General features: G+C 37.9%; 1 protein-coding gene across 1 annotated transcript in view; it reads left to right on the top strand.

Moving 5' to 3' along the window:
* LPCAT2 (lysophosphatidylcholine acyltransferase 2) overlaps positions 1–22,813 on the top strand; it is a 65,531-nt gene that overhangs the window by 24,338 nt on the left and 18,380 nt on the right. Inside the window, exons 9-11 of the mRNA XM_040254015.1 lie at positions 3,784–3,866; positions 7,290–7,415; positions 9,325–9,478. Of these exons, the coding sequence (XP_040109949.1) occupies positions 3,784–3,866; positions 7,290–7,415; positions 9,325–9,478 (363 nt within the window). The remainder of the gene's footprint in view (positions 1–3,783; positions 3,867–7,289; positions 7,416–9,324; positions 9,479–22,813) is intronic.

Below are 22,813 nucleotides of genomic sequence, written 5' to 3'. Positions count from 1 at the left end.
GCTGAACTCTCTCAGTTAGCATCACTCTCTAACAGGAGGAGGAAGGCAGGATCAGGAGAGGTGACTGAGCATGTGATTAGCACCCTGCATGTGGCAGAAGTGGCAGATTTAGGTGACAGAAAGGTCATATAGAAGTGTCTGACTCCCAAAGTCCAGTGTAGACAGGCAGACAGATGTTGCCAGGAGCGGGTGGATAGAGAGGGATGAATAGGTGCTGAGAGAGACCATCAGTTTCTTAGAGTTTCTGCATGACTAGGTCAAGGGAGGAGTAAACACTGATAGATAATGAGAAAGTCTCATGGAAAACCTTCTCAGAGGAGGAGATCAGAATGGCCAAGGCAGAGTTGAGAAGGGTATCTATGGCCAGGTGAAGGGGCTGTGAAATCAAGATAGGCCATCAGTGTGGATACTGAGGATAGCAAGAGAAGATAAAGGTAGAAACTTTGTGGTAGAAAATTTGTGGTTGGGGTCACTGGGGTATTTAGGTGTGGATTAGGGTTCAGTGATAGATGATGGCAATCAGTTACCCTCTCTCTGGCTGATCTTCCTTCCAAATAAAAGATATGTTAATGCAGTGAACCTTGAATGACTTTGTACAAATTGGAAATGTGATATAGAGGACAAAGTCTTCTCCAAGGAGAAATGACTTATTAGAATTTCCACTGAATGGCTTCTCAGAAGGATTGGGGGCCTCCAAGACCTATGAGTGTCAAATCTAGACTGTTAATTATTTTGAACTCTCAGTGGAATTTGTTTTTATGGAAAATATTTCCTGCACTGAAAGCAACCAAACTCATAGTTCATCGTATTGTGTTCGGTTAGCAGTGTAACAGCAATTTATTTTTTTAGGGTTTTCGTTTTGTGCTTTTATGACCCACCAATCAAGTGTATTATAAATGATCCTTTGGCTTTTTAAAAATGAATAGTTATTTGACAATTTAAAACTTTAATTGATCATATTTTGTTAGTTTTTCTGTGAACATATCTTTTAACATAGTTTCTCTCTTGGATTTCATCCTAAGCAACTGTAAGAGATTTTAACTTGAACAGGATGGAGGGAACTTCTGGAAATAGTTGCAGATTGTTTGTTGCTCTGGATATATAAGTGATGTGGAGACCTCTGGTGGCTTAGTTTATTTTTCCAGCTTAAAGAACGACTGGGTACTAAGTGAAAAGCTAGACTTAGAAGTCCAGTTGAAAAGGACGGAATCTAGTCAAATTTTTTCCTTTGACAGTAGAGGTAATTGAGGCCTATAAAGGCTAAATGACTTTTCCAGGATCTCGCATAGCAGAGCCAAGGCGTCAACCCAGGCCCATGCTCTCTCCTCACTATGACATTGTCCTCTTGGAGAGGATGTTTAAAAAAAATATGTGAGAGGTAAAATGACATTATCCCATGATATCTGTCCATATTATCCTAAAAGTGTCCCTTGGGTCCATTCTGGCCTCTACATCCTCCCTCCCTCTGCTCATGTTATTACCATCACTCACAGGTTGATTGCAGTTGTCTCTAGGGCTCCTCCCTGCTCTGATCCTCTTCCCCTTTGGTTATCCACTCCCTGCCACCGAAAGTGAAGTGAAATGAAGTCGCTCAGTCGTGTCTGACTCTTTGCGACCCCATGGACTGTAGCCTACCAGGCTTCTCCGTCCATCGGATTTTCCAGGCAAGGGTACTGGAGTGGGTTGCCATTTCCTTTTCCACCTGCTACCGAAGTTATTGCTCAAAAACTTGCACCTGGTCATTTCACTCCCTTGTTTAAACTTTATCTCTGAGTCACCATTGCCCGTAGACTTCTTAAATATGATTAACAGGCTTAAAAACAGATCTGTGTGAGTCCATTCTTTACCTGTCAAAGGGAAATGGGTAGAATTTGCCTCATGAAATTGTTGAAAGAGTTCATCACATAAAACCCTTTATATAGGAATGGATAAAGAAGATGTGGTACATATATACAATGGAATATTACTCAGCCATATAAAGGAACAAAACTGAGTCATTTGTAGAGATGTGGGTGGACCTAGAGACTGTCATACAGAGTGAAATGTCAGAAAGAGAAAAACAAATATCATATATTGTTGCATATATGTGGAATCTAGAAAAATGGTATAGATGACCTTATTTGCAAAACAGAGACACAGACACAGAGAACAAACGTGTGGGTTGGGGGGAACGGAAATAGGGTGGGATGAATTAGGAGACTGGGATTGAGAGATATACACTATTGATACTATGTTTAAAATAGGTGAGAAACTACTGTAGAGCACAGGGAACTCTACTCAGTGCTCTGTGGTGACCTCAATGGGAAGGAAATCCAAAGAAGAGGGGATATTTGTATACCTAAAACTGATTTGCTTTGCTGTACGACACTAACACAATTATAAAGCAACTACACTCCAATAGAAGTTAATTAAAAAAAAAAAACTCTTATATAAACTGCCCAGCACACAGTAGGTGCTTGAAGGATGGTGACTCTTATTGTGGACTTAGCTCACTCTGTCATGCATTTCTCTCCCACTGCATTAAGACCTCCTTGAGTGCAGAACTTTCGTGTCCTGTTCTCAAGGCTTAGTGTGGTACCTGGAAGATACCAGGTGCCTAAGAAATATTTTTTTTAATGGAAATGAGCCATGAAATCTTGAGCAATTCATTTAATCTTTGCAAACCCCAACTCCTTATGACTAGAATTGAAAGGATTAGTGAAATAAAACAATCCATATTAAACACCTAGCATGGTGCCTGGTTCATAATTGATAAACAGTAGCTATTGACAAGATCATGCTTATCCTCAGAAAGTCAAGATCAAGTGTTAGCTTTTCTGTAAAACCTCTTTGATTGTTTGCCCAGCCCCTTGACCAAATTAATAATTTCCTGTCACTCATGCTCATACTCCAGGAGAGTTGTAAAATATGACAGACAGGCCTTGGGCTGAATCCTGGTCATGTGACCTATATAACTTTAAGTAAGTTAATTAAGCTTTTAAGCCCTATCATTAAGGGTAATGATAGTTTGTGTTGTGTCAGTCTGCCCTATTAAAATATGTATCTTCTTTAGAGCAGGAGTTAGGATCCTGTTCTTCTTACCTGATACATAGTAGGTGCTCAAAAAATGTAAAATGACTTAAATACAGTACCAAAACCTTGTTAATGTTAGAAAACTATAATCAAAAACAAGGACAGTATCAATGAGGTATCACAGAATATCACATGGAGAAAAAAAGTAAAATTTAAAATGATAAAGGAAAACATGATGTTAGACAAAAGATAGAAAGCCCACATAGGGTTAAAAAACAAGCAGAAGAAATAATAAAACATAAAGTTTGATCAAGTGATAAAGTATGACTGATATAGGAATGGGCAGAGAAGATAAACTGCAAAAAACAAAGTGCTACTCCTAATAACATTTTCAAACACAAAGGCTGCTTGGGAGAAAAGGCAGCTTTGAGAATAATATCTGAGCAGTTTCAGCTTTACGACTTCCAGAATTCCAGACATTGACTCATTTCATCCTCACCACAACCAGGAATGTGGGTGATCATAGCCCTCTTTTTAGAGTTGAGGAGACGGTTCAGAAAACCTAAAGGTCATAATAGTTAACATACAGAAAGACCCAGAGCTTGAATTCACATCTGAGTCCAAGCACAGTGTGTTCTTTACATTCTATCTTGTAACCTGTGTGCTAGAAAAGCAGGGGGTTTCATATAATGACAGCTTATAAATTAATTTATTTAGCAGTTAAAGTATTAGGCCTCACAATTATAATGGAAAGGTTTATTTGCCTTTCAGTTTATGCCCGTTCAAGTACCAAGTGATGAAGAAAGAAGTGATCCTGTCCTTTTTGCCAGTACAATCCGGAATGTAATGGCAGAGTAAGTATCTATATATGATTGTAATCAGTAAATAGTTTTAAATTATTGGTAAATGACATTTACTATTGTTTGAAGTTTTTGTTTTTTCTTTCTGAGGGCCTCATTCCCCAACTCATTTTGGTAAGGAAAAAGAATGTGCCCAGGAATGTAGTCAGTAAGACAATCTATAAATATTTTCCCAGATGTAACCCCAAACTATTGGAAACGTGCCTCTGCCAGAATGGGAGCAGGAAGGATACATGACCCAGAAGAAACCAGCCAGTGACTTCCAAAGGGTGGATTCCCCCAACCTGGCCTGTCACCATCAGACAAAGGATGGTCTGAACAGTTCGTGCTGTGACCCACCTTCTATCCTCTCAGCTTTCATGTAGCTGCTGAGGCCGGGTGTTTCAAAGGCATAAATGATTACAGCACTAAAAGGAAAAAGTCTGCAAGGGAATATACTAGCTGCCTAAAAAAGGGGGAAAATCACCCTCACTAAGGGAATGGCTATAAATTTAGGATTTAGAAATTGCAAAACATAAGCCAAGTGTTTTCCTGCACATAAAGGAGTTTTAACTGAGTGCTCTTCTGATTATGTAAATTACCTCTCCTCCTATAATGAAAGAATGTGTTATATTGAGTTGTTTTTTCCTCAAAAACCCTAATGAACTTTTTGGCCAACCCAATACTGTCCCCACCACCCAGGCAGTCTCAGAGCCCTCCAGGTGTGTACACGCTTTCCCAGTACCACCTCCCTCAGTCATGTCCAGCAGTGGGTTTGTAGCTAATAAACCAGCTGTATTTATTCTCTTAGTGAAAATGCAATGAGAACTCTGAATTTAGCTTCATAGCTGAATTTGGCATTATAAACAAGATTATATATATTATATCAGTATGTTTATATATATATTATATATATTAATACTTCACAGGAAACTAACTTTATTTTCAAAAAATAAATGTCTAAGTCTTTGGCTGAAAAAGTTTTGTTACTCTATGTCCCAGCATGTAGTTGATTTACCTAGTTTCTTGAGCAGCTACAAAATTTGCTTTGATATTGTTTTCTTCTCTCTTCCCTTGTGTTTTCATACTAGCTTATGTCCAAAAGTTAGGAAGGAAGATAAGTATAAGGAAATGACATAATTTATATGAGATATTTTGGCTTCCTGAAATGTCTAAAAACATTTTTTTGTGTGTGCCTAAAAACAGAGGAAGGATTTGTTTAAGCATCCTTTTCCTGGATTTGGAGGCGTGGAGGTAAAAGGGCCTTGGATAAAGAATAAGGAAGCAGATTTCCCTGGTGGTCCAGTAGTTAGGACACCATGCCTCCAGCATAGGTGGTGTGGGTTTGATTCCTGTTTGGGGAACTAAGATCCCATATGCTGTATGGGGTGACCAAAAAAAAAAAAAATGAGTAAGAAAGACCTCAATTAATTGCACAAACTTGGACAAGTTCCCTCCAAGGCTCCTTTCCTCATATGTAAAAGTGGGAGTTCTAATCCTTGCTTGGCCTTTCTCATGGTTTTGCTTATTATGAGAGTCAAATAGGAAAGTATTTGTTGAATGCATTTGAAATGGTAAAGAGCCAAATCAAAGTAAGTCATGGTGGTCAACCACCAATAAATATTTACCAAGCGCTGTGCTAGACCATTTACTTGTGTTATCTAACATGATCTTCACAGCAGCTCTGAGACAGGTGAGGAACAGAGGCTCTGAGGGCGAAGCATTCTGTCCAAGACCATGGTGGCTAGTGACAGTCTCTGGCAAGCATGCTCCATCACTAAGTCATGTTCAACTCTTCTGTAGCCCGTGGACTGTAGCCCGTCAGGCCCCTCTGTCCACGGGATTTCCCAGGCAAGAATACTGGAGTGGGTTGCCATTTCCTCTTCCAGGGGATCTTCCCCACCCAGGGATGGAACCTGGGTCTCCTGCATTGGCAGGCAGGTTCTTTACCACTGAGCCACCAGGGAAGTGAGAGTCTCTTGACTGGGATTTAGAGCCATACTTCATGTTACCAAAGCCCAAGTTCTTACCTGTTTTGTTCTGTTCACTGTTATAATTCCTGGAGTGTTTTTTAATTCTTCATATGTTTTACACCAAATAGTTATTAATCAAATCATCTTAGTTGCAGGTAAGAAAAACATGTTTATTTATATTGCATTCATTGAAAATTTAATGTTCTTAGCCATGATTCAGCAAAATCAAATAACAGCTGATGACATAATTTTCTGATTGTCACTGAATAGGTATAAATAAAACTTTAGCCAAGAGGGATCTGCAGGAAATTTATGTACTGCACAGGTATTCTTCTTGTCACTCAAGTGCCTTTTCAAGTTCTTGTTAATATGTATTTTTACCAAGTCTGGTTCCCTATTAGTAGATCTCTGAGCAGGAGGGAGGTAGTTGGAGTTGTGCACCTCTTTGAGGATGAAGGGTGTTTAGGTTTGTAAGAAATACAGTCTTATTATCAGTTCTGTTTAGTATTTTTTGAAGAATTGCTGGGTAGCAAAAAGACAATCTTCAAACTTAAAAGATGAAAAAATGCAGATGACTAGTGATCTGTATAAACTATTCACTTTGGGGCTTCCCTGGTGGCTCAGAGGTTAAAGCGTCTGCCTGCAATGTGGGAGACCTGGGTTCGATCTCTGGGTTGGGAAGATTCCTCTGGAGAAGGAAATGGCAACCCACTCCAGTATTCTTGCCTGGAGAATCCCATGGACGGAGGAACCTGGTGGGCTACAGTCCACGGGGTTGCAAAGAGTCGGACATGACTGAGCGACTTCACTTTCACTTTCACTATAATATCTAGGTGTCATTTATCTGTTTAAATAGCATGTCCATAGGCATTCTTAGTTGGTCCTTAAAATAACCCTGTGGTTGGCTTTGTGTTGTTTAGTTGCTAAGTCATGTCCAACTTTTTGTGACTCCGTAGACTATAGCCTGCCAGGCAACTCTGTCCATGGAATTCTCCAGGCAAGATGGCTCCAGCCATCTCCTGCATTGTAGGCAGATTCTTTACCACTGAGCCACTAGGAAGCCCACAGTAACCCTGTGGAGGAAGTGACTATTCCTATGTGCAGATGAGAACAGTGAGGCTTAGGTTAAGTGCCAAAAGTTCCACAGCTGATAAAAGACTCTATAGAGTCTTGAACTTAAGTTTTCTCATTACTTTCCATGGACTGAAGTCAACTACTATTATCATTGTAGTCAAAACACAAAAATGGCGAGCTGGCAGAAGCACACAGACATGAGGAGATTGACTTGGACCACAGTAAATCTGTGAAGTAAAGAAATGTGTCTTTGGCAATAACAAGCCAAAGCCACTGGTTCAAAAGGTAGTAAATACTTTTCCATTTACTGTTTGTTGACCAATTCAAGCTTACTGAAACATCATCACCTTTTTTAAAAAGTTGAATTTGTTTGCTTTTTAATACTTTATAGAGCTCTGAAAATTCCAGTAACAGATCACACCTACGAAGACTGCAGATTGATGATTTCAGCAGGCCAGCTGACACTGCCTATGGAAGCTGGGTTGGTGGAATTTACCAAAATCAGCCGGAAGTTGAAGTAAGCATATTTTTAAATCACCACACTTTCCTAAAGGTGTCTGAAAGAGATCTGAAATCCTGTATGTTTATTTTCTCTGGTTTCATTAATGCCCACCTCTAGAACCTACATGGTGTTTATTAGGAAAGCCATTTAGTTTATACAATTTTGTTTTTTAAAGAAATGCCACTTCAGAAATGTTTGTTAGTAGTGGGAGAACAAGAGATAGTAAACACGGGTCAGCACAAATCTGCCTTTCTACTCAGAAACAGCTCAGAGTAGTCTTACGAGAAGTATGGCATAGGGACTTCCGTGGCTGTCCAGTGGTGAAGACTTTGCCTTCCAATGCAGGGGTTGGAGTGCACCCCTGAAAATTTAATGTTCTTAGCCATGATTCAGCAAAATCAAATAACTGGGGTTGGGGTGTGAAGATCCCACATGCCTCACAGCCAAAAAATCAAAACATAAAACAGAAGCACTATTCTAAAAATTCAGTAAAAACTTTAAAAATGGCCCATATAAAGAAAGAGAAGGATGGCACAGTTATATGGTACTGGCACGAGGTGGTCAGAACTTCTCATGTGAAACAGGAATTGACTTGTAGAGTAGCAACTCTGGCCATCATTACATTTTAAACACTTCCCTAGATCAACCTTCTCCTTCTGGGCACATAATTTTTTTTAAGGCAAAATACTCCTTTGTGATTTTATGATCTAGTTTAAAACTGTTTAGAACATTCCCTTTGTAGTTCATGGTATGAAAGTGTAGCTTCCACATCCCTCTCTGATTACAGTTCATTGTTTTCAGCCGCATCAGGGATCTGCAGAATTTATTACTTCAGTAGACCGTGGCATCCTCCCTTGGAGGGAGCTGCAGAACCAGTTACTGTATTAAAGTTCAAAACTAAAAAAAATATTGTGGGAGCTTCTCTGGTGGTCTAATGATTAAGAATCTGCCTGCCAGTGCAGGGGACATGGGTTTGATCCCTGGTCTGGGAAGATCCCACAGGCCAAGGAGCAACTTAGCCCACGGGCAATAACTACTGAGCCTGAGCTCTGGAGCCCACGAGCCACAACTGCTGAAGCCCATGTGCCTTAGAGCTGATGCTCTGCAACAAGAGAAGCCGCCACAGTGAGAAGCCCAGGCACTGCAATGAGGAATAGCATCCGCCCTCACCACAGCTAGAAAAAGCCTGAGTGCAGCAACAAAGACCCAGTGCAGCCAAAAATAAATAAATAAGATTTAAAAAGGATAGTTTTTGATAACTGATGTAGGAAATGCTATTTATACCTTCTACATAACAATGTTTTGATATTATAGTTTTACAATATTCCTGTAGATTTGAAAAATTTAGATAGTCAATGAACTTAGATGTAGAGGTATGTGTTAAGTCACCTGTTTAATTCTACAGGCTGTGATATAAGCCACAGTATATTTTCCAGGGTTTTAAAGTTTTTTATAACTAACATTGGAGGAAGTGTGCATAGTCTAATGAATTCCCCATCACAACATTTTGTGAAATGTGAGTCCATTATCAGCTGGAAATTACCTTGAAAGCAAGAATTTTATCTTTTTTTTTTTAAAACAACTCAGTAAGTATTGTTGACATACTAAGTAATATTTAGATTACAATGTGAGTCCTTGTTTTCTTCTCACGAATCATTTATTATCCTACCACATTGCTCATCCTCCCAGTTACTTTTCTTTCTCTCAGATACTTGGGATAATTACAGTTATGCTAATACTCTTAAAAAAATTAGAAGTCTGTAATCATGTCCAATATGTGCTTTAAAATATTCATTTTATTTTCCTTTTCAGATATTGACACTTCAAATATCTTCCCATCAGACAGATGAATAAAATAGCACTCACAGAATGTCCATGTGGGTTGTAAAGGGCTAATAATCTGTCTTCATAACTCTTTGTTTAGATTGGACTGGGATGGGATTCGAAAGCATTTGGATGAGTATGCCGCTATTGCAAGTTCCTCAAAAGGAGGAAGAATTGGAATTGAAGAATTTGCAGAGTATTTGAAGTTGCCTGTTTCAGATGTCTTGAGACAACTTTTTGCACTCTTTGACAGGGTAGGTTAAAGTTTAATCTTTAACATTTTTATTTCACGAGTCCCTGCAGAATATAAATCAGTATGGCAGGCATTAGAAAAACTTGCTAGGTCACTGTTAAAGAACAAGACTGAGCCCATAGTTGAATTGCATGATTTTGATTTTTTCCCCTTAACAGTAGTAGTAGTAGCACTAGTAATAATAATAATAGTAATAGAATAATAATTGTGAATACATATAAGGCAACAGTTATGAGTATCTATTTTTTATTTTTATTATTGAAGTATAGTTGCTTTACAAATGTTGTGTTAGTTTGTGGTGAATCAGCTATATGTATTCATATATCCCCTCCTTCTTGAGCCTCCTTCCCATCCCACCTCCCAAACAACTGTAGTTCCTATTTCTTTTAAACACCAGGTCAGAAATAAATATTGTCACCATATAGCCATATTTGTGTATAGAATTGGAAAGGTTTATATAATTAGCAAGAATTTTAAAATTTATGTCAAAATCATACATTGATGACATTGGTGGCACTATTCTATTCTGAAGGTTTCTGGACTTTCCCCAAAACATCTGAAGACCAAATAGATTTTAGTTTATTTATAACAAAGTTTTTAATTAAAGCATGACTGTTTGTCTTTATAGCGGGGATTCAGTTTTCTGCTTATGAATATGTATGTACATGGAATTAGATAACTGAATTGTCAAAAGTTTCCTTAGGAAAAATGCATCAAGACTTCAAGTTCTCTCTCTTTCAATTTGTTCTTTTAATACGTAAAACTTATAGTAAATCTCACTTTATGATTATAGTTTTGTGAATTCTAACAAATGCATAGAAGCATGTAACTACCACCACATTCGAGATACACAATAATTGGGGAAAAAATTCCCTGTAGGTATGCTTTTGTAGTCAGGCCCTTCCCTTACTTTTAACTGCTGGCAGTCACTCCATCCCTTTAGATTTACCTTTTCCAGATGCCATACAAATAGAATCATTTAGTATATCCTTTTGGGTCTGGCTTCTCTCATTCAGCATAATGCATCTGAGATCCAGCCATATTGTTGCCTGTATCAGTAATTTGTCTCCTTTTATCACTGAGTGGTATTTCCATTGGGTACCACACTTGGTGTATCCATTCCCCAAATGAGGAACATTTGGTTTCCAGCTTGGGGCCATTATGAATATAACTGTTCAAAGTGTTCACATATAGGTTTTTGGGTGAATGTAGATTTTCCTTTCACTTGGGTAAACACTTAGGATTGGGTAAATACTTGGTAAATAAGATCTTTTTATTTTGCATTCATTCCTGAAGGATATTTTGGTTGTATATATATAGAATTCTGTATAGAGTTCTTCCTTTTCAACAATTTAATAATTTCATCTTTTGCCTTCAGGCCTCCATGATTGCACTGCTTAACTAGTTGTTTTTCAACTGCCTCCTGCTGCCGTATTTTATCCAGAGATAGTGCTTGCTTCCCCGCCCCTCTTCTTCTGTAGGGGAAAGGAAGTCTTTAAAAAAATTTATTTTTACATTATTATTATTATTTTGGCTGCAAGGCATGTGGGATCTTTAGATTCACCGACCAGGGACTGAACCCATGCCCCTTGCATTGGAGGCGTGTAGTCTTAATCACTGGACTGCCAGGGAAATCCCAAAAGTAGTGACTTTTGAATTTCAGTGAGAGTCTGTGATTGTAGTGAGAAGGAAAGATAGGCTGCCCTGGGATCATTCCATCTTGGCTGGCGCCAGAAGTCCCAGTTCTCTACCACTGGGAAAAGATACTTTGCAAAGAAATTATAGCTTGATGACAGAAACCAGGACAGAGCTTTTTTTTCTTCTTATCCTGAGCTCATTAATGTTCCTGACTTCTCTATGATCTCTTAGATGAAGTATTCTTTAACATGAGGCAGATAAGCAACCTTCTTCTGTATGGATTGTGCAAACCTCTATTCCGGGCTTGCTGCAGCATACAAATAATCTTTCCTTGTCCAAGAAAAGGTCATGTATCACTGCAATGATGCTGCTAAAAAGTGTAATGAAGATTTAAGGGAAAGGAGAGATAGATTACTAGATGTAACTGTACAAATTGGGAAAAGAAAAGCTCTTTTCACTTGTACCATTACTTGTGTTTCTATGAGATTTATATAGCATCTTTCAGTATGGCTCTGGGAACAATAAAAGCAATCTTAAAGTTTTTAGAAATATGAACTTGGTGACAGGAAGGAATATGGCAGGGACACACAAATAAGGACAGAAAGTGCGGAAATGGGAAGTGACAGGAAACAGGGACCAAGGAAGTTCAGAGCACAGCAGACATTATGCTTGTCAGGATTTTTAATCAAGATTAAAAATAATCTCTATAGAGGTTGCCCCACCTTTCAGGTGTTGAAGTGTCATAACAGCAGTAACAGGATTGTGTTGACACCAGTTCTGTCTTTTGATGACTAATGATACCTGCCAGTGGCCTCCTTGTTTCTATAGCACTGGGATGTACGGGAAGATTTGGGATTAGGGAAGGGAGTGTAAACCAAGGATTACAATAAGCCCTAGTAAGCCAGAGTGACTCACTGTGAGCTAGAGAATACAATTGACTCCAAGCAGTTTGGAGACTGGTGAGCCTTTGTGGCCAGTGTGATCAATCACAATTTTGCATGTACTCCTTCAGTTGGCTCAGATACCAATTATTTCTGTGAGTTTTCTTCATTTCTTTGTGTAGTGTGTAGACTTGGCTTTAGATATAGACCATGAGCTGGTCTTTAAAACACATTTGATCTCCAGCACCCTGGAAGGTAGAGAAGATAATCTGGAGAATTAACAAAGGATGCATTTGACCTTTCTTTCCTTCTTCCTTTCCTTCTTTCTCTTCTTTTCTCTCTGTCTCTTCTTTCTCTCTTTCCTTTTTTGTTTTTAACACACCTGCATGTCTGAGCCTGTGAAGATTTGCTTTGTTTTGAGAAGCTGAACTATGCAGTCATTGCCACACCCTGTGCACATACCCGCTTCCAGGCTCTCAGAGACTTAGCTGGGGAATGTGTGTGTGTGTTCCACAGGAAAGACAAAGAAGTTCAGTAATGTCATAGTTTGTTTCTGTCTGAGTAGCTTATCTTGCTAAACTCAGTGTTTATGAGGGGTGGGGGAGGAAGAAGGGTGGGAAAGAGAGAGGGTGGGGTGTTCCTCTTGTTCTGTCAGGAGCTATAAATTTTTGCAGGGCAGAGGGCTCCTCCCATGTGCCTTTCCCAATTTATCCTCCTTTTCCCCTTTTTTCTTTACTTCTCTCAATCTCTCCCCAAGTCTCGTGCAGTTGTGGTTGTTATTTGGGGGAAGTAGAGAGACCTAAGTATCTCTCCACATTCCCTTACTCTTTTTTTTTTCCCCACATACATTCCTGGCTAGTCTGCAAAAAACTTCTTAACGGTTTTCATCTGTCTGGTTCCTAAAAAAAGAAAAATTCTGTCTATTCAGGTCCTTCTGATAGTCTCACACATTCTTTTAGATTGTTAGATATGTGATGGCAGATAATTTAAAGGTTCAACAGAAATGTGGCATTCATGATCCAAAGCATGGCATGGTTCAGTAGTTTGGGATAATTTCCTTAGGAGAAGTCTCATCTCTGACAAAAAAAGAAAAAAGACCCTTTTGCTCTTTAGGTTTCATTCACCTTCTTTATTTTCCTGAATGTACACTGAACTCTCTAAATCAGAGGGTGATTTGGATTAGTCAAAAGTTCAGATGCGTTAGAGTTGAGAGCTGAGACAATAGTTTAAAATAGTGGCTTCTCAATATTTTTTATATTCATAATTCAGTTTTCAAGACTAGATTTTTTTGCCAGCACTCTCAAAGGGATTTAAATGCACTTAATGGGACTGAGAAACAATACTGGCTAAGGCAGAAATGATTATAACACAGTCATTTTTGTAGTTATAATAGTGTCCACACAGCATCACTTTATTTCATTCATTTTTCAGTGCTGTTTCCTTGAGCTGAACCTGTGCTGCCCTGCCAGCAGTATTTTATACAACCATGAGACAAAGTCCTCAAATGTTTTAGGACGCATGTTGTCTCTTTGTTGCTAGTTTGACAATATACCATGTTATCCACCTCTTACTAGGGACAAGTCACATCTCGTCTAGGCTGCATCTCATGATACATTCAGTGTAATGCTCCACCTGGCACACATCACCATGCATATGTATGTGTGTGCTCAGTCATGTCCAATTCTTTGCAACCGCGTGGACTGTAGCCCTCTAGGCTCCACTGTCCTTGGAATTTTTCCAGGCAAGAATTCTGGAGCAGGTTGTCATTTTCTACTCCAGAGGATCTTCCCAACCTGGGGATCGAACCCACATCTCTTGTGTTCACTGGTGGCAAACCTGTATTTCAATGGTTAGTAGACTTTTTCAGCAAAGAGCCAGATAGTAAATGTTTTTGACTCTGTGGGACATTTGGTCCTAAACTTTGAGCACAACTTGCACAACTGAATAAAATAGTTAATCCACACCACTTAGAAAGATTTTTTTCTGTTTATTTCCAGTCACTTCAGCCTCTTAAGTACCCTTTCCTAACTCTCAGCATGGAAATCTGTATAATACAGCACCCTACCTTCTCTAACAGGGAAGGGCAAGCAAGGATGCTTATTATTGTTGGCTCATGATTTAACACTTGAACTAATGTCAAGAACAGGGCATACAGGAAGAACTTGGGATAAAGAAACACATTCATTCCACACAATGAGAAATAGTCCTAAAAGATCTCCAGAAAATTTGTAATAGTCAAAAGTGCTGGATTGTCAAAGTGCTAAAGTACACACACATCTTTCCTGTCTAATATTTAAACAAAGTACATAGTAAAACTAGAAGAATTAAGTACTGGTTAGAAGGCAGAAATGGGAAAAATCATGATACTTTTCATATTTTTTTACAAAAAGGAAATAAATATCTAAATTTTCTTAGCCTGTAGTCTCTTGTGGGCATAATGGTTTTGGTAAAAAGACTGCACTTATGGCAGGCTATCGCTGAGTGATTAGTTTCTGTCATCTTTGTAGATGAATGATATACCACTAATTAGAAATGGGGAGGATGTCAGTAAGAACTAGACAGATACGGCAAGAATAAAGATTCAGAGTGACCTCTTTTAAATCAGATGTGGAATGGTGGTCACCATGAACCCTGACTGCAGTCCTTCAATCCAGTCCTAAAATTTACCAGCATATTTTATTTTCATCTGTTTAGAAAATATAGAAAGTAACAGTCAGTAAACTATACTTGATGGATGAGATCCAGTCTGATGCTTGTTTTATAAATAAAGCTTTATTGGGACACAACCATGCTCATTTATTTACGTACTGTCCATGTCTGCTTTCTTACACAATGCCAGACATGAATAGTTGCAACAATGAATGAAGTCTTTTATCCTTTAATTTTTAATTGAAGTATTAGTTGACTTATAATGTTGTGTTTGTTTTTGGTGTACAGCAAAGTGATTCAGCTATATTTACATATTCTTTTTCAGATTCTTTTCCATTATAAGTTATTATGAGATACTAAATATAGTTCTCTGTGCTATATAGTAGTACTTTGTTGTTTACCTGTTTTACATACAGTAGTATGTATCTGTTAATCCCAAACTCCTAATTTACCCCTCCCCTAGCTCCTCTTTCTTCTACCCTTTAAACTTCCAGTTCAGGTTTGATATATACTTTAGTATTTCATAACTCATGTGAAAAGAACTCATCTTGATTCCAATCTCAATTAATAGAATTTATTATATGAAATATACTCTAAAGCTCATACGATATAATTAACAGAAGAAGGATATAACTTTCTGAGTGGACTAGATGAACATTTCTATCCAGTTGTACAAGTCATCCTGAAAGTTGGATGGTCCTATATGACCAACCATTTCCATCTTCGGTTCTTAGGTTAACTCAATCCCCCCATGTAGTCCATCATAATATTGGGTGGGCCAAAACATTCATTTGAGTTTTCTGTAACATTTGACTAACCCAATATTTCCCTCCCTGAATGTTCTAAATATCCTTTTTTTTTGTACTAAGAATTTTTATTGGATTATTGTTGCTTGGAGGGGAGGAAATGGCAATCTGCTCCAGTATTCTTGCCTAGAAAATCCCATGGACAGAGGAACCTGGCAGGCTGCAGTCCTTGGGGTCGTAAAGAGTTGAATACGACTGAACATACACATACACACACACAGTTGCTTTACAGTGTTGTGTTAGTTTCTACTGTACAGCAAAGTGAATCAGTGTTCATATATCCCCTCTTTTATGGATTTCCTTCCCACTTAAGTCACCACAGAGCACCCAGGAGAGTTCCCTGTGCTATACAGTAGGTTCTCATTAGTTATGTATTTTATTTAGAAATATCCTTTCAAGCATGAGAATTATATGCTTTCTTCCTGGCTTTGCAATGTGAATCTACCAAGGAGACACTTAGAGGAAACAGGAAGGAGAGGGCATTGATTAAAGCTTAACTTTTTTATTGGAGCAACTGAGCAGTTGCTGGCCTCCTCAAAGAGTGTAAGGAGGTGAAGAATAGGGCTTTGTAAAGAACAAATTGTGTCAGACCAATTTAATTTCCTCCTATGACAGAGTGACAGTCCAAGATGATAAAGAAGAAATATATATTATCTATACGGAGAAGGCAATGGCACCCTACTCAAGTACTCCTGCCTGGAAACTCCCATGGACGGAGGAGGCTGGTAGGCTGCAGTCCATGGGGTTGCTAAGAGTCGGATACAACTGAGCGACTTCACTTTCACTTTTCACTTTCATGCATTGGAGAAGGAAATGGCAACCCACTCCAGTGTTCTTGCCTGGAGAATCCCAGGACAGGGGAGCCTGGTGGGCTGCCGTCTATGGGGTTGCACAGTCGGACACGACTGAAGTTACTTAGCATATGGGCTCTAGAAAGGCTTTTGATTTCATGCAACATGACATTCTCATCAATAAATTAGGAAGGTCTGGTTCAGATCATGTTGCAGTGGGGTGAAAGCCCCACTTGACAGAGAGGCTTCACTGAAAGTGGGAGCCATGTGTCCTTCTGTGTTTTAACCATTGCAGTCCCCCCACCTTGGAATTCTGTCTGGAGGAACAACATACTTGATAGGTTGTCGAAATACTTCTGAAAACCAGACAGTACGTCAAAGCAAAAATGAGAGTAACTAAGGATGTCTTTAAAAGTTATAGAATCAGACCCAAGAAAAAGATGAAGTTAAATTCATATATTGCATAAAAATACTCAGGCATGAAAAGGAAACAGAATGCAAGAATGAAGCTGCTACTTCATAGCACATGAAGATCTAGACTCAGAATTCTAGAGCTGAAAGGATGGTTAGTGTGAAATTGCCCATCTTCCTCATTTTGCAGAAAGCTTCCAGCTCAAGAGAGGAAGTTGCATGCTCAAGACTACACAGCTAGTTAGTTACAGGACTGGGACCAGAAGTCCTAGTTCAGTATTCTTTTTACTACAGACTGTCTCTGGACTCTTTAAAAAATAAATTTCTTGAGGCATATTTTACATTCAGCTATTTTAAGCATACAGTTCTATGATTTTTTTATTGTTCACCATAAATCAGCTTTAGAGTTTTTCTATCACCCCATTATTATTCCTTGTGTCCTTAACTGTTCATTCCTGTCACCTACTTATCTCCCATCCCTAGGCAACCACTGTAGAGTTGCAAGTCCCCATGTGTTATTCTAGACTTGGTCTAGAATCAACACTAGTGATTTTCTGTCTGTATAGATTTGCCTCTTCTGGACATTTCAATGAATGGAATCTTACAATATACAGTCTCGTTTCTGGCAGTTTTTGAGATCCGTCTGTGTTGTTGCATTTATCAGTAATTTCATCCCTTTTTATTGCCAACTAGTTCTCTATTATATAAATATATCATATTTTGTTTATTCATTCACCTATTAATGGATAGTTAGGTTGTTGCTACTTTGGAACTATCATGAATAGTGTTGCTAATAGCATCTGAGTATCACTATTGACTTTTTAAGTTCAATAAGTTCAGTAACTCTTCCTCCCTCAAACTGAGGTTAAATTTTCCATTGAATGTGGTCTCTTCCCCAACTCTTTCTCTCCAGATCTGGACAGTAGAGTTCGCCCAGACAGCAACCAAAGTTCCTATTAATGGTCTAATAAATAGCCGTAGGAGATTAAATAGTCCAGAGAAGAAAAAGCTTGTTAATCTAATAACAGTCTTTTATTCCGTGATGGCTTATGAGAAACTGTTAGCCAAATGCTCTCCATCTTCACAGAAAATAAATGAGAAGAATTGGATTTAAACTTCAGCAAAAAAACACTTCAGATGGGCATAAGGAGGCACATTTTATATGGCAATGGATGCTGTCAAGTTAATTTTGCAATATTATAAAAACAAAGCCCATGTAATTTCCTCAGAGAGAAGCTTATATGAATGGATTTAAATCTGTCTGAGGCCAGATGGCCCGTTGTAATCCCCTAAAGGGAAGAAGTCCTTTTGTGGTGCTTCCTCAATGTGGTAAAGGAAGACATTTCGCCTTTGGTATTTACAGAGACCGTTTCATGGTGCCCCTGAGACCAGTTACTGGAGTCCTAGTGCCATAAAACTAGTTGGCAGAGAATTTTATACAAAACATTAGGTGTGGCAGAAGGAGACCTTGCCCCCATGTCCTACACAGAGCAGGGTCTCCCAGCTACTATTCTCTCCCCAGTCATAGATAGAATAATCATTATTTAATTCAAGAATTATACAGTTTATGAAGTAATTTTTCATTTAATCTCCTATTTGCACTTAAAAAGTTATTAGGTTATTGAACTTAAAAAGTTAACAGTGACACATGATTGCTATTAGCAACACTATACATAATAGTTCCAAAGTAGAAAACCTAAATATCCACTAACAGGTGAATGAGTAACCAAAAATGTGATATATTCATATAATGGAGTACCATTTGACTTCATACTGTAAGCTTAGGAGTTTCCACAGTAGCCTGTGAGACAGACTCTGTCAAATGGCCATTCAAAGTCCTCTCCAATTTCATTCTATCCTATTGAGCCTTTATCTCCCATCATTTCCAGCAATAAACTCTCATCATGTTGAACCATTCACCATCTATTGAATTCCACACATCCTTTAGTTCCTCCATCTTTTCACAATACCGCCCCTTCATGTATATCCCTTGTCTGTTTGGAGAATCTGACTTAGCCTACAGTTAGGCCTACGCATTACCTTTTCTATAAGGGCTTCCCTGGTGGTGCAGAGGTTAAAGCATCTGCCTGCAATGTGGGAGACCTGGATTCGATCCCTGGGTTGGGAAGATACCTTGGAGAAGGAAATGGCAACCCACTCCAGTATTCTTGCCTGGAGAATCCCATGGACAGAGGAGCTTGGTGGGCTACAGTCTAAAGGTAAATGTTCTCCTATCCTTTTCCTCAACAGAACTTATTGCTCCCCCTTTGGGGACTCATAGTGGTTTGATAATCCACTGTTTAGATAACATTAGCTGTATGACCTTTTCAAAGTAGCTTAACATCTCTTGAGTTTTTCTTTCCTTATCTTGAATGTTTTGTGTCTTTCAGAGGAGTTATATGAGACCTAGATACCAAAGAATATTATATGCAAATACTATATAAAAATGTAATAGTTTAGTATTAATGGTATAGATGTGAAATAGACTTCAGATTATAACTGCAACACCTAGTTTTCTGTAGGTCTTCTTATCCATGAGCACAGTGACCCTGATACATTCATCTTTCTCTCTTAAATATTGAGTCTAAGTCCTAAGCATGGTAAATGAAATTGAATCATTATAAAGTAGACAGGGAGATACTATTATTATCATTTTGGAGATTGAAATTAAGGTCCAAAATGCTCAGAGATGTAATGATTTAGTTACGTCCTGGCTACTTTTCCCTGAATTTACCAATAGAATTTCCAGAGACTTCTGGAGGACTTATACCCTGACTCTACCTAGTATCAAGGCTGAAGTTTCTCAAGGTATTGTCTGAGACTACCTGTCATAGACTGACTTTTCAAGATACATATTAAAAACATAAAATCAAATCTCACAAATGTAATTTTGAGCAAAAAAGCCAGACACACAAAATCAGAAAAGAGAGGACAATACTACCAACTTCACAGAAACAAAGGTATTAGCAAAGAGTACTATGAGCAACTCTATGCCAACAAATTAGGGAACTTAGATACAGTGAACAAATTCCTAGAAATGTACAACCTACCAAGACTGAATCACAAAGAAGTAAAAAATCTGAACAGACCTATAACTAGTAAAAAGGTTGAATGAGTAATTTTAAGGAAACCTCCCAACAAAGGAAATCCCAGGACCAGATGGCTTCACTTGTGAATTCTACCAAATGTTTAAAGAAGAATTAAGTATCAGTCCTCCTCAAACTCTTTCCAAAAATTGAGGAGGAAGGAATACTTCCTAACTCATTCTGTGAGGCCAACATTATCCTGATACCAAGGTCAGAAAAAGATACTAGTGTTGACCCTTGAACAATGCAGGGGTTAAGGGAACCAACCCCTCATACAGTCAAAAATCTGCATATAACTTTAAAATCAGCCCTACATATCCATGGTTCTGCATCCACAGTTTCAAATAACCTCAGATGGTGTAGTATTATAGTACATACATATTGAAAAAAATCCTAGTAGAAATGAACCCAGATAGTTAAACCCATTTTGTTCAAGAGTCAACAGTACATGAAAAGAAAGCTAAAGACCAATGTCCATATGAATACTGATTCAAAAATCATGAACAAAATATTAGCAAACAGAATTCAACAGAGGAGTTTACATCATGACTAAGTGGGATTTATTCCTTGAATGCAAGGGTGGTTCAACATGGAAAAATCAGTTAATGTAATAAACTACATTAGCAGAATGAAGGGGAAAAACATGGTTATCTCAATTGATACAGAACAAGCATTTGACAAAATTCTGTACTCTTTCAGATAAAAACACTTGGCAAACTAGGAATAAAAGTAAAGTACCCCAAGATAATAAAAATCATGTATGAAAAGCCCACAGCCAACATCAGACTCAATGGTAAGAGCCTAAAACCTTTTTCTCTGAGACTAGGAGCATGAAAAGGTGCCTGCTTTTTGTTGCATCTATACAAAATAGTACTGGAAGTCATAGCCAAAACAGTTGGGCAAGAAAAGAAATGAAAGGAATGTGAGTTGGAAAGGAAGAAGTAGAATTATCTCTGCTCACAAAATGCAGGATCTTAGATGTAAAAAACCCTGCAGACAACACACACACATAACCGTTAGAACTAATAAACTAATTCAATAAAGTTGCAGGATACAAATCAACTTACAAAACTAAGCTGTGTTTCTGTAAACTAACAATAAACAATCTGAAAAGGAAAGTAAGAAAGCATTAAATGGAATAACATAGTTAGGAATAAATATAACCAAGAAGGTGGAAGCCTTCTACACTGAAAACTGCAAACTGTGGTTGAAAGAAATTAAAGAAGACATGAATAAGTGATTAGACATCGGTGTTCATCTATTAGAAGACAATATTAAGATGTCAGTACTACACAAAGTGGTCTAAGAACCAGAGCAATCCCTGTCAAAGTCTCAACAACATTTTTTAATGGAAGTGGGGAAATCCATCTTAAAATTCATATGGAATCTCAAGGGAGACTGAATTGCCAAAATAGTCTTGCAAAAGAGCAAAGTTGAAAGTCTTACACTTCCTGATTTCAGAACTTACCACAAAGCTATAGTAATCTAAATAGTGTGGTACTGGCATAAACACAGATATATAAGCCAATGGAATAACATAGAAAGCCCAGAAATAAACTCATGTGTGTGCATACAGATGATTTTCAACAAGGGTGCCAAGCCCATTCAATGGGGAAAGAATAATCTTTTCAACAAATGTTGCTGAGATAACCACAAGCAAAGGAATGAAGTGGACTCTTACCCTATGTCATATATAAAAATTAACTCAAAATGGATCAAAGACCTAAAATAAGAGCTAAAACTATTATGTTTTGCCTTAGACAAAAACATTGAGGAAAAGGTTTGTGACATTGGATTCCTTGTTGATTTTTTGGATATGACACCAAAAACATGAGCAATAGAAGAAAAATTAAATACATTGGACTACGTAAAAGTTAAACTTCTATGCATTGAAGGACACTATCAACAGAGTGGAAAGACAGCTCATGGAATGGAAGAAGATATTTGCAAATCATAGAACTGATAAGGAGTTAATATCCAGAATGTAGAAGGAACTATAAAATAGCAACAAGAAAGCAAACAACCCTATCAAAGAATAGGCAAGGGACTTGAATAGACATTTTCTCCAAAGAAGGCATACAAGTGACCAACAGGTATATGAAAATTAGGGAAATGAAAATTAAAGCTACAGTAAGATATCATCTCATACCCATCAGGATGGCTATGATAAAAAAAAAGTCTGAGGAAAAATTGGAACCCTTGTACATTGTTGGTGGGAATGTAAAATAGTGTAGCCACTGTGGAAAATAGTATGGTGGTCCTTCAAAAAATTAAAAATAGATTTACCATTTGATCCAGCAATTCTGCTTCTGGGTATATATCCAAAAGATTTTAAAGTAAGGACTTGAAGAAATAATTTGTACACCTATGTTCATAGCAGCATTATTCACAAAAGCCCAAAGGTGGAAGCAGCCCAAGCATCCATCAGTGGAAGAATGGATAAACAAAGTGTTATATCCATACAATAGAATATTATTTTGCTTTAAAAAGGAAATAAATTCTGATGCATGCTACAACATGGATGAACCTTGAAGACATTATGCTAAGTGAAATTAGCCAGACACAAAAGGACAGATACTGTATGATTCCACTTATATAAGATACCTAAAACAGTCAACTTCATACAAACATGAAGTAGAATGGTGCTTGCCAGGGCCTAGGGGGAGAAGGAATATTTAATGGGGACAGAGTTTATTTTGCAAGATGAAAAAAATTTCTGGAGTTGGATGGTGATGATGGTTGTGCAACAATGTGAATGTACTTAATGCCTCTGGACTGTGTACTTAAAAATTGTTAAGATGGTAAATTTTATGTTATATGTATTTTACCACAGTTTTTTGAAATTTAAAAACAAGATACCAAAAAAAGCATATGCTTTATGATTCTGTTTATTTAAAGTACAAAATTGAATCTGTGCTGTTAGATGTCAGAATAATGGTTACCTTTGGAAGAGGAGAGTACCTAGAAAGAGACATGAGGAAGCTTCAGGGGTCCTGCTTATGTTCTACGTTTTGATCTGGGTATTATAATATGGGCTATTTGCAGTCTGTGAAATTCTTTGAGCTATACATTTG

Source organism: Oryx dammah, unplaced genomic scaffold (assembly GCF_014754425.2).
Source record: "Oryx dammah isolate SB20612 unplaced genomic scaffold, SCBI_Odam_1.1 HiC_scaffold_13, whole genome shotgun sequence".
Taxonomy (NCBI): Eukaryota; Metazoa; Chordata; class Mammalia; order Artiodactyla; family Bovidae; genus Oryx; species Oryx dammah.
Note: the sequence above shows the minus strand (reverse complement) of the source record. Positions and strands in the feature narration are given on the sequence as shown.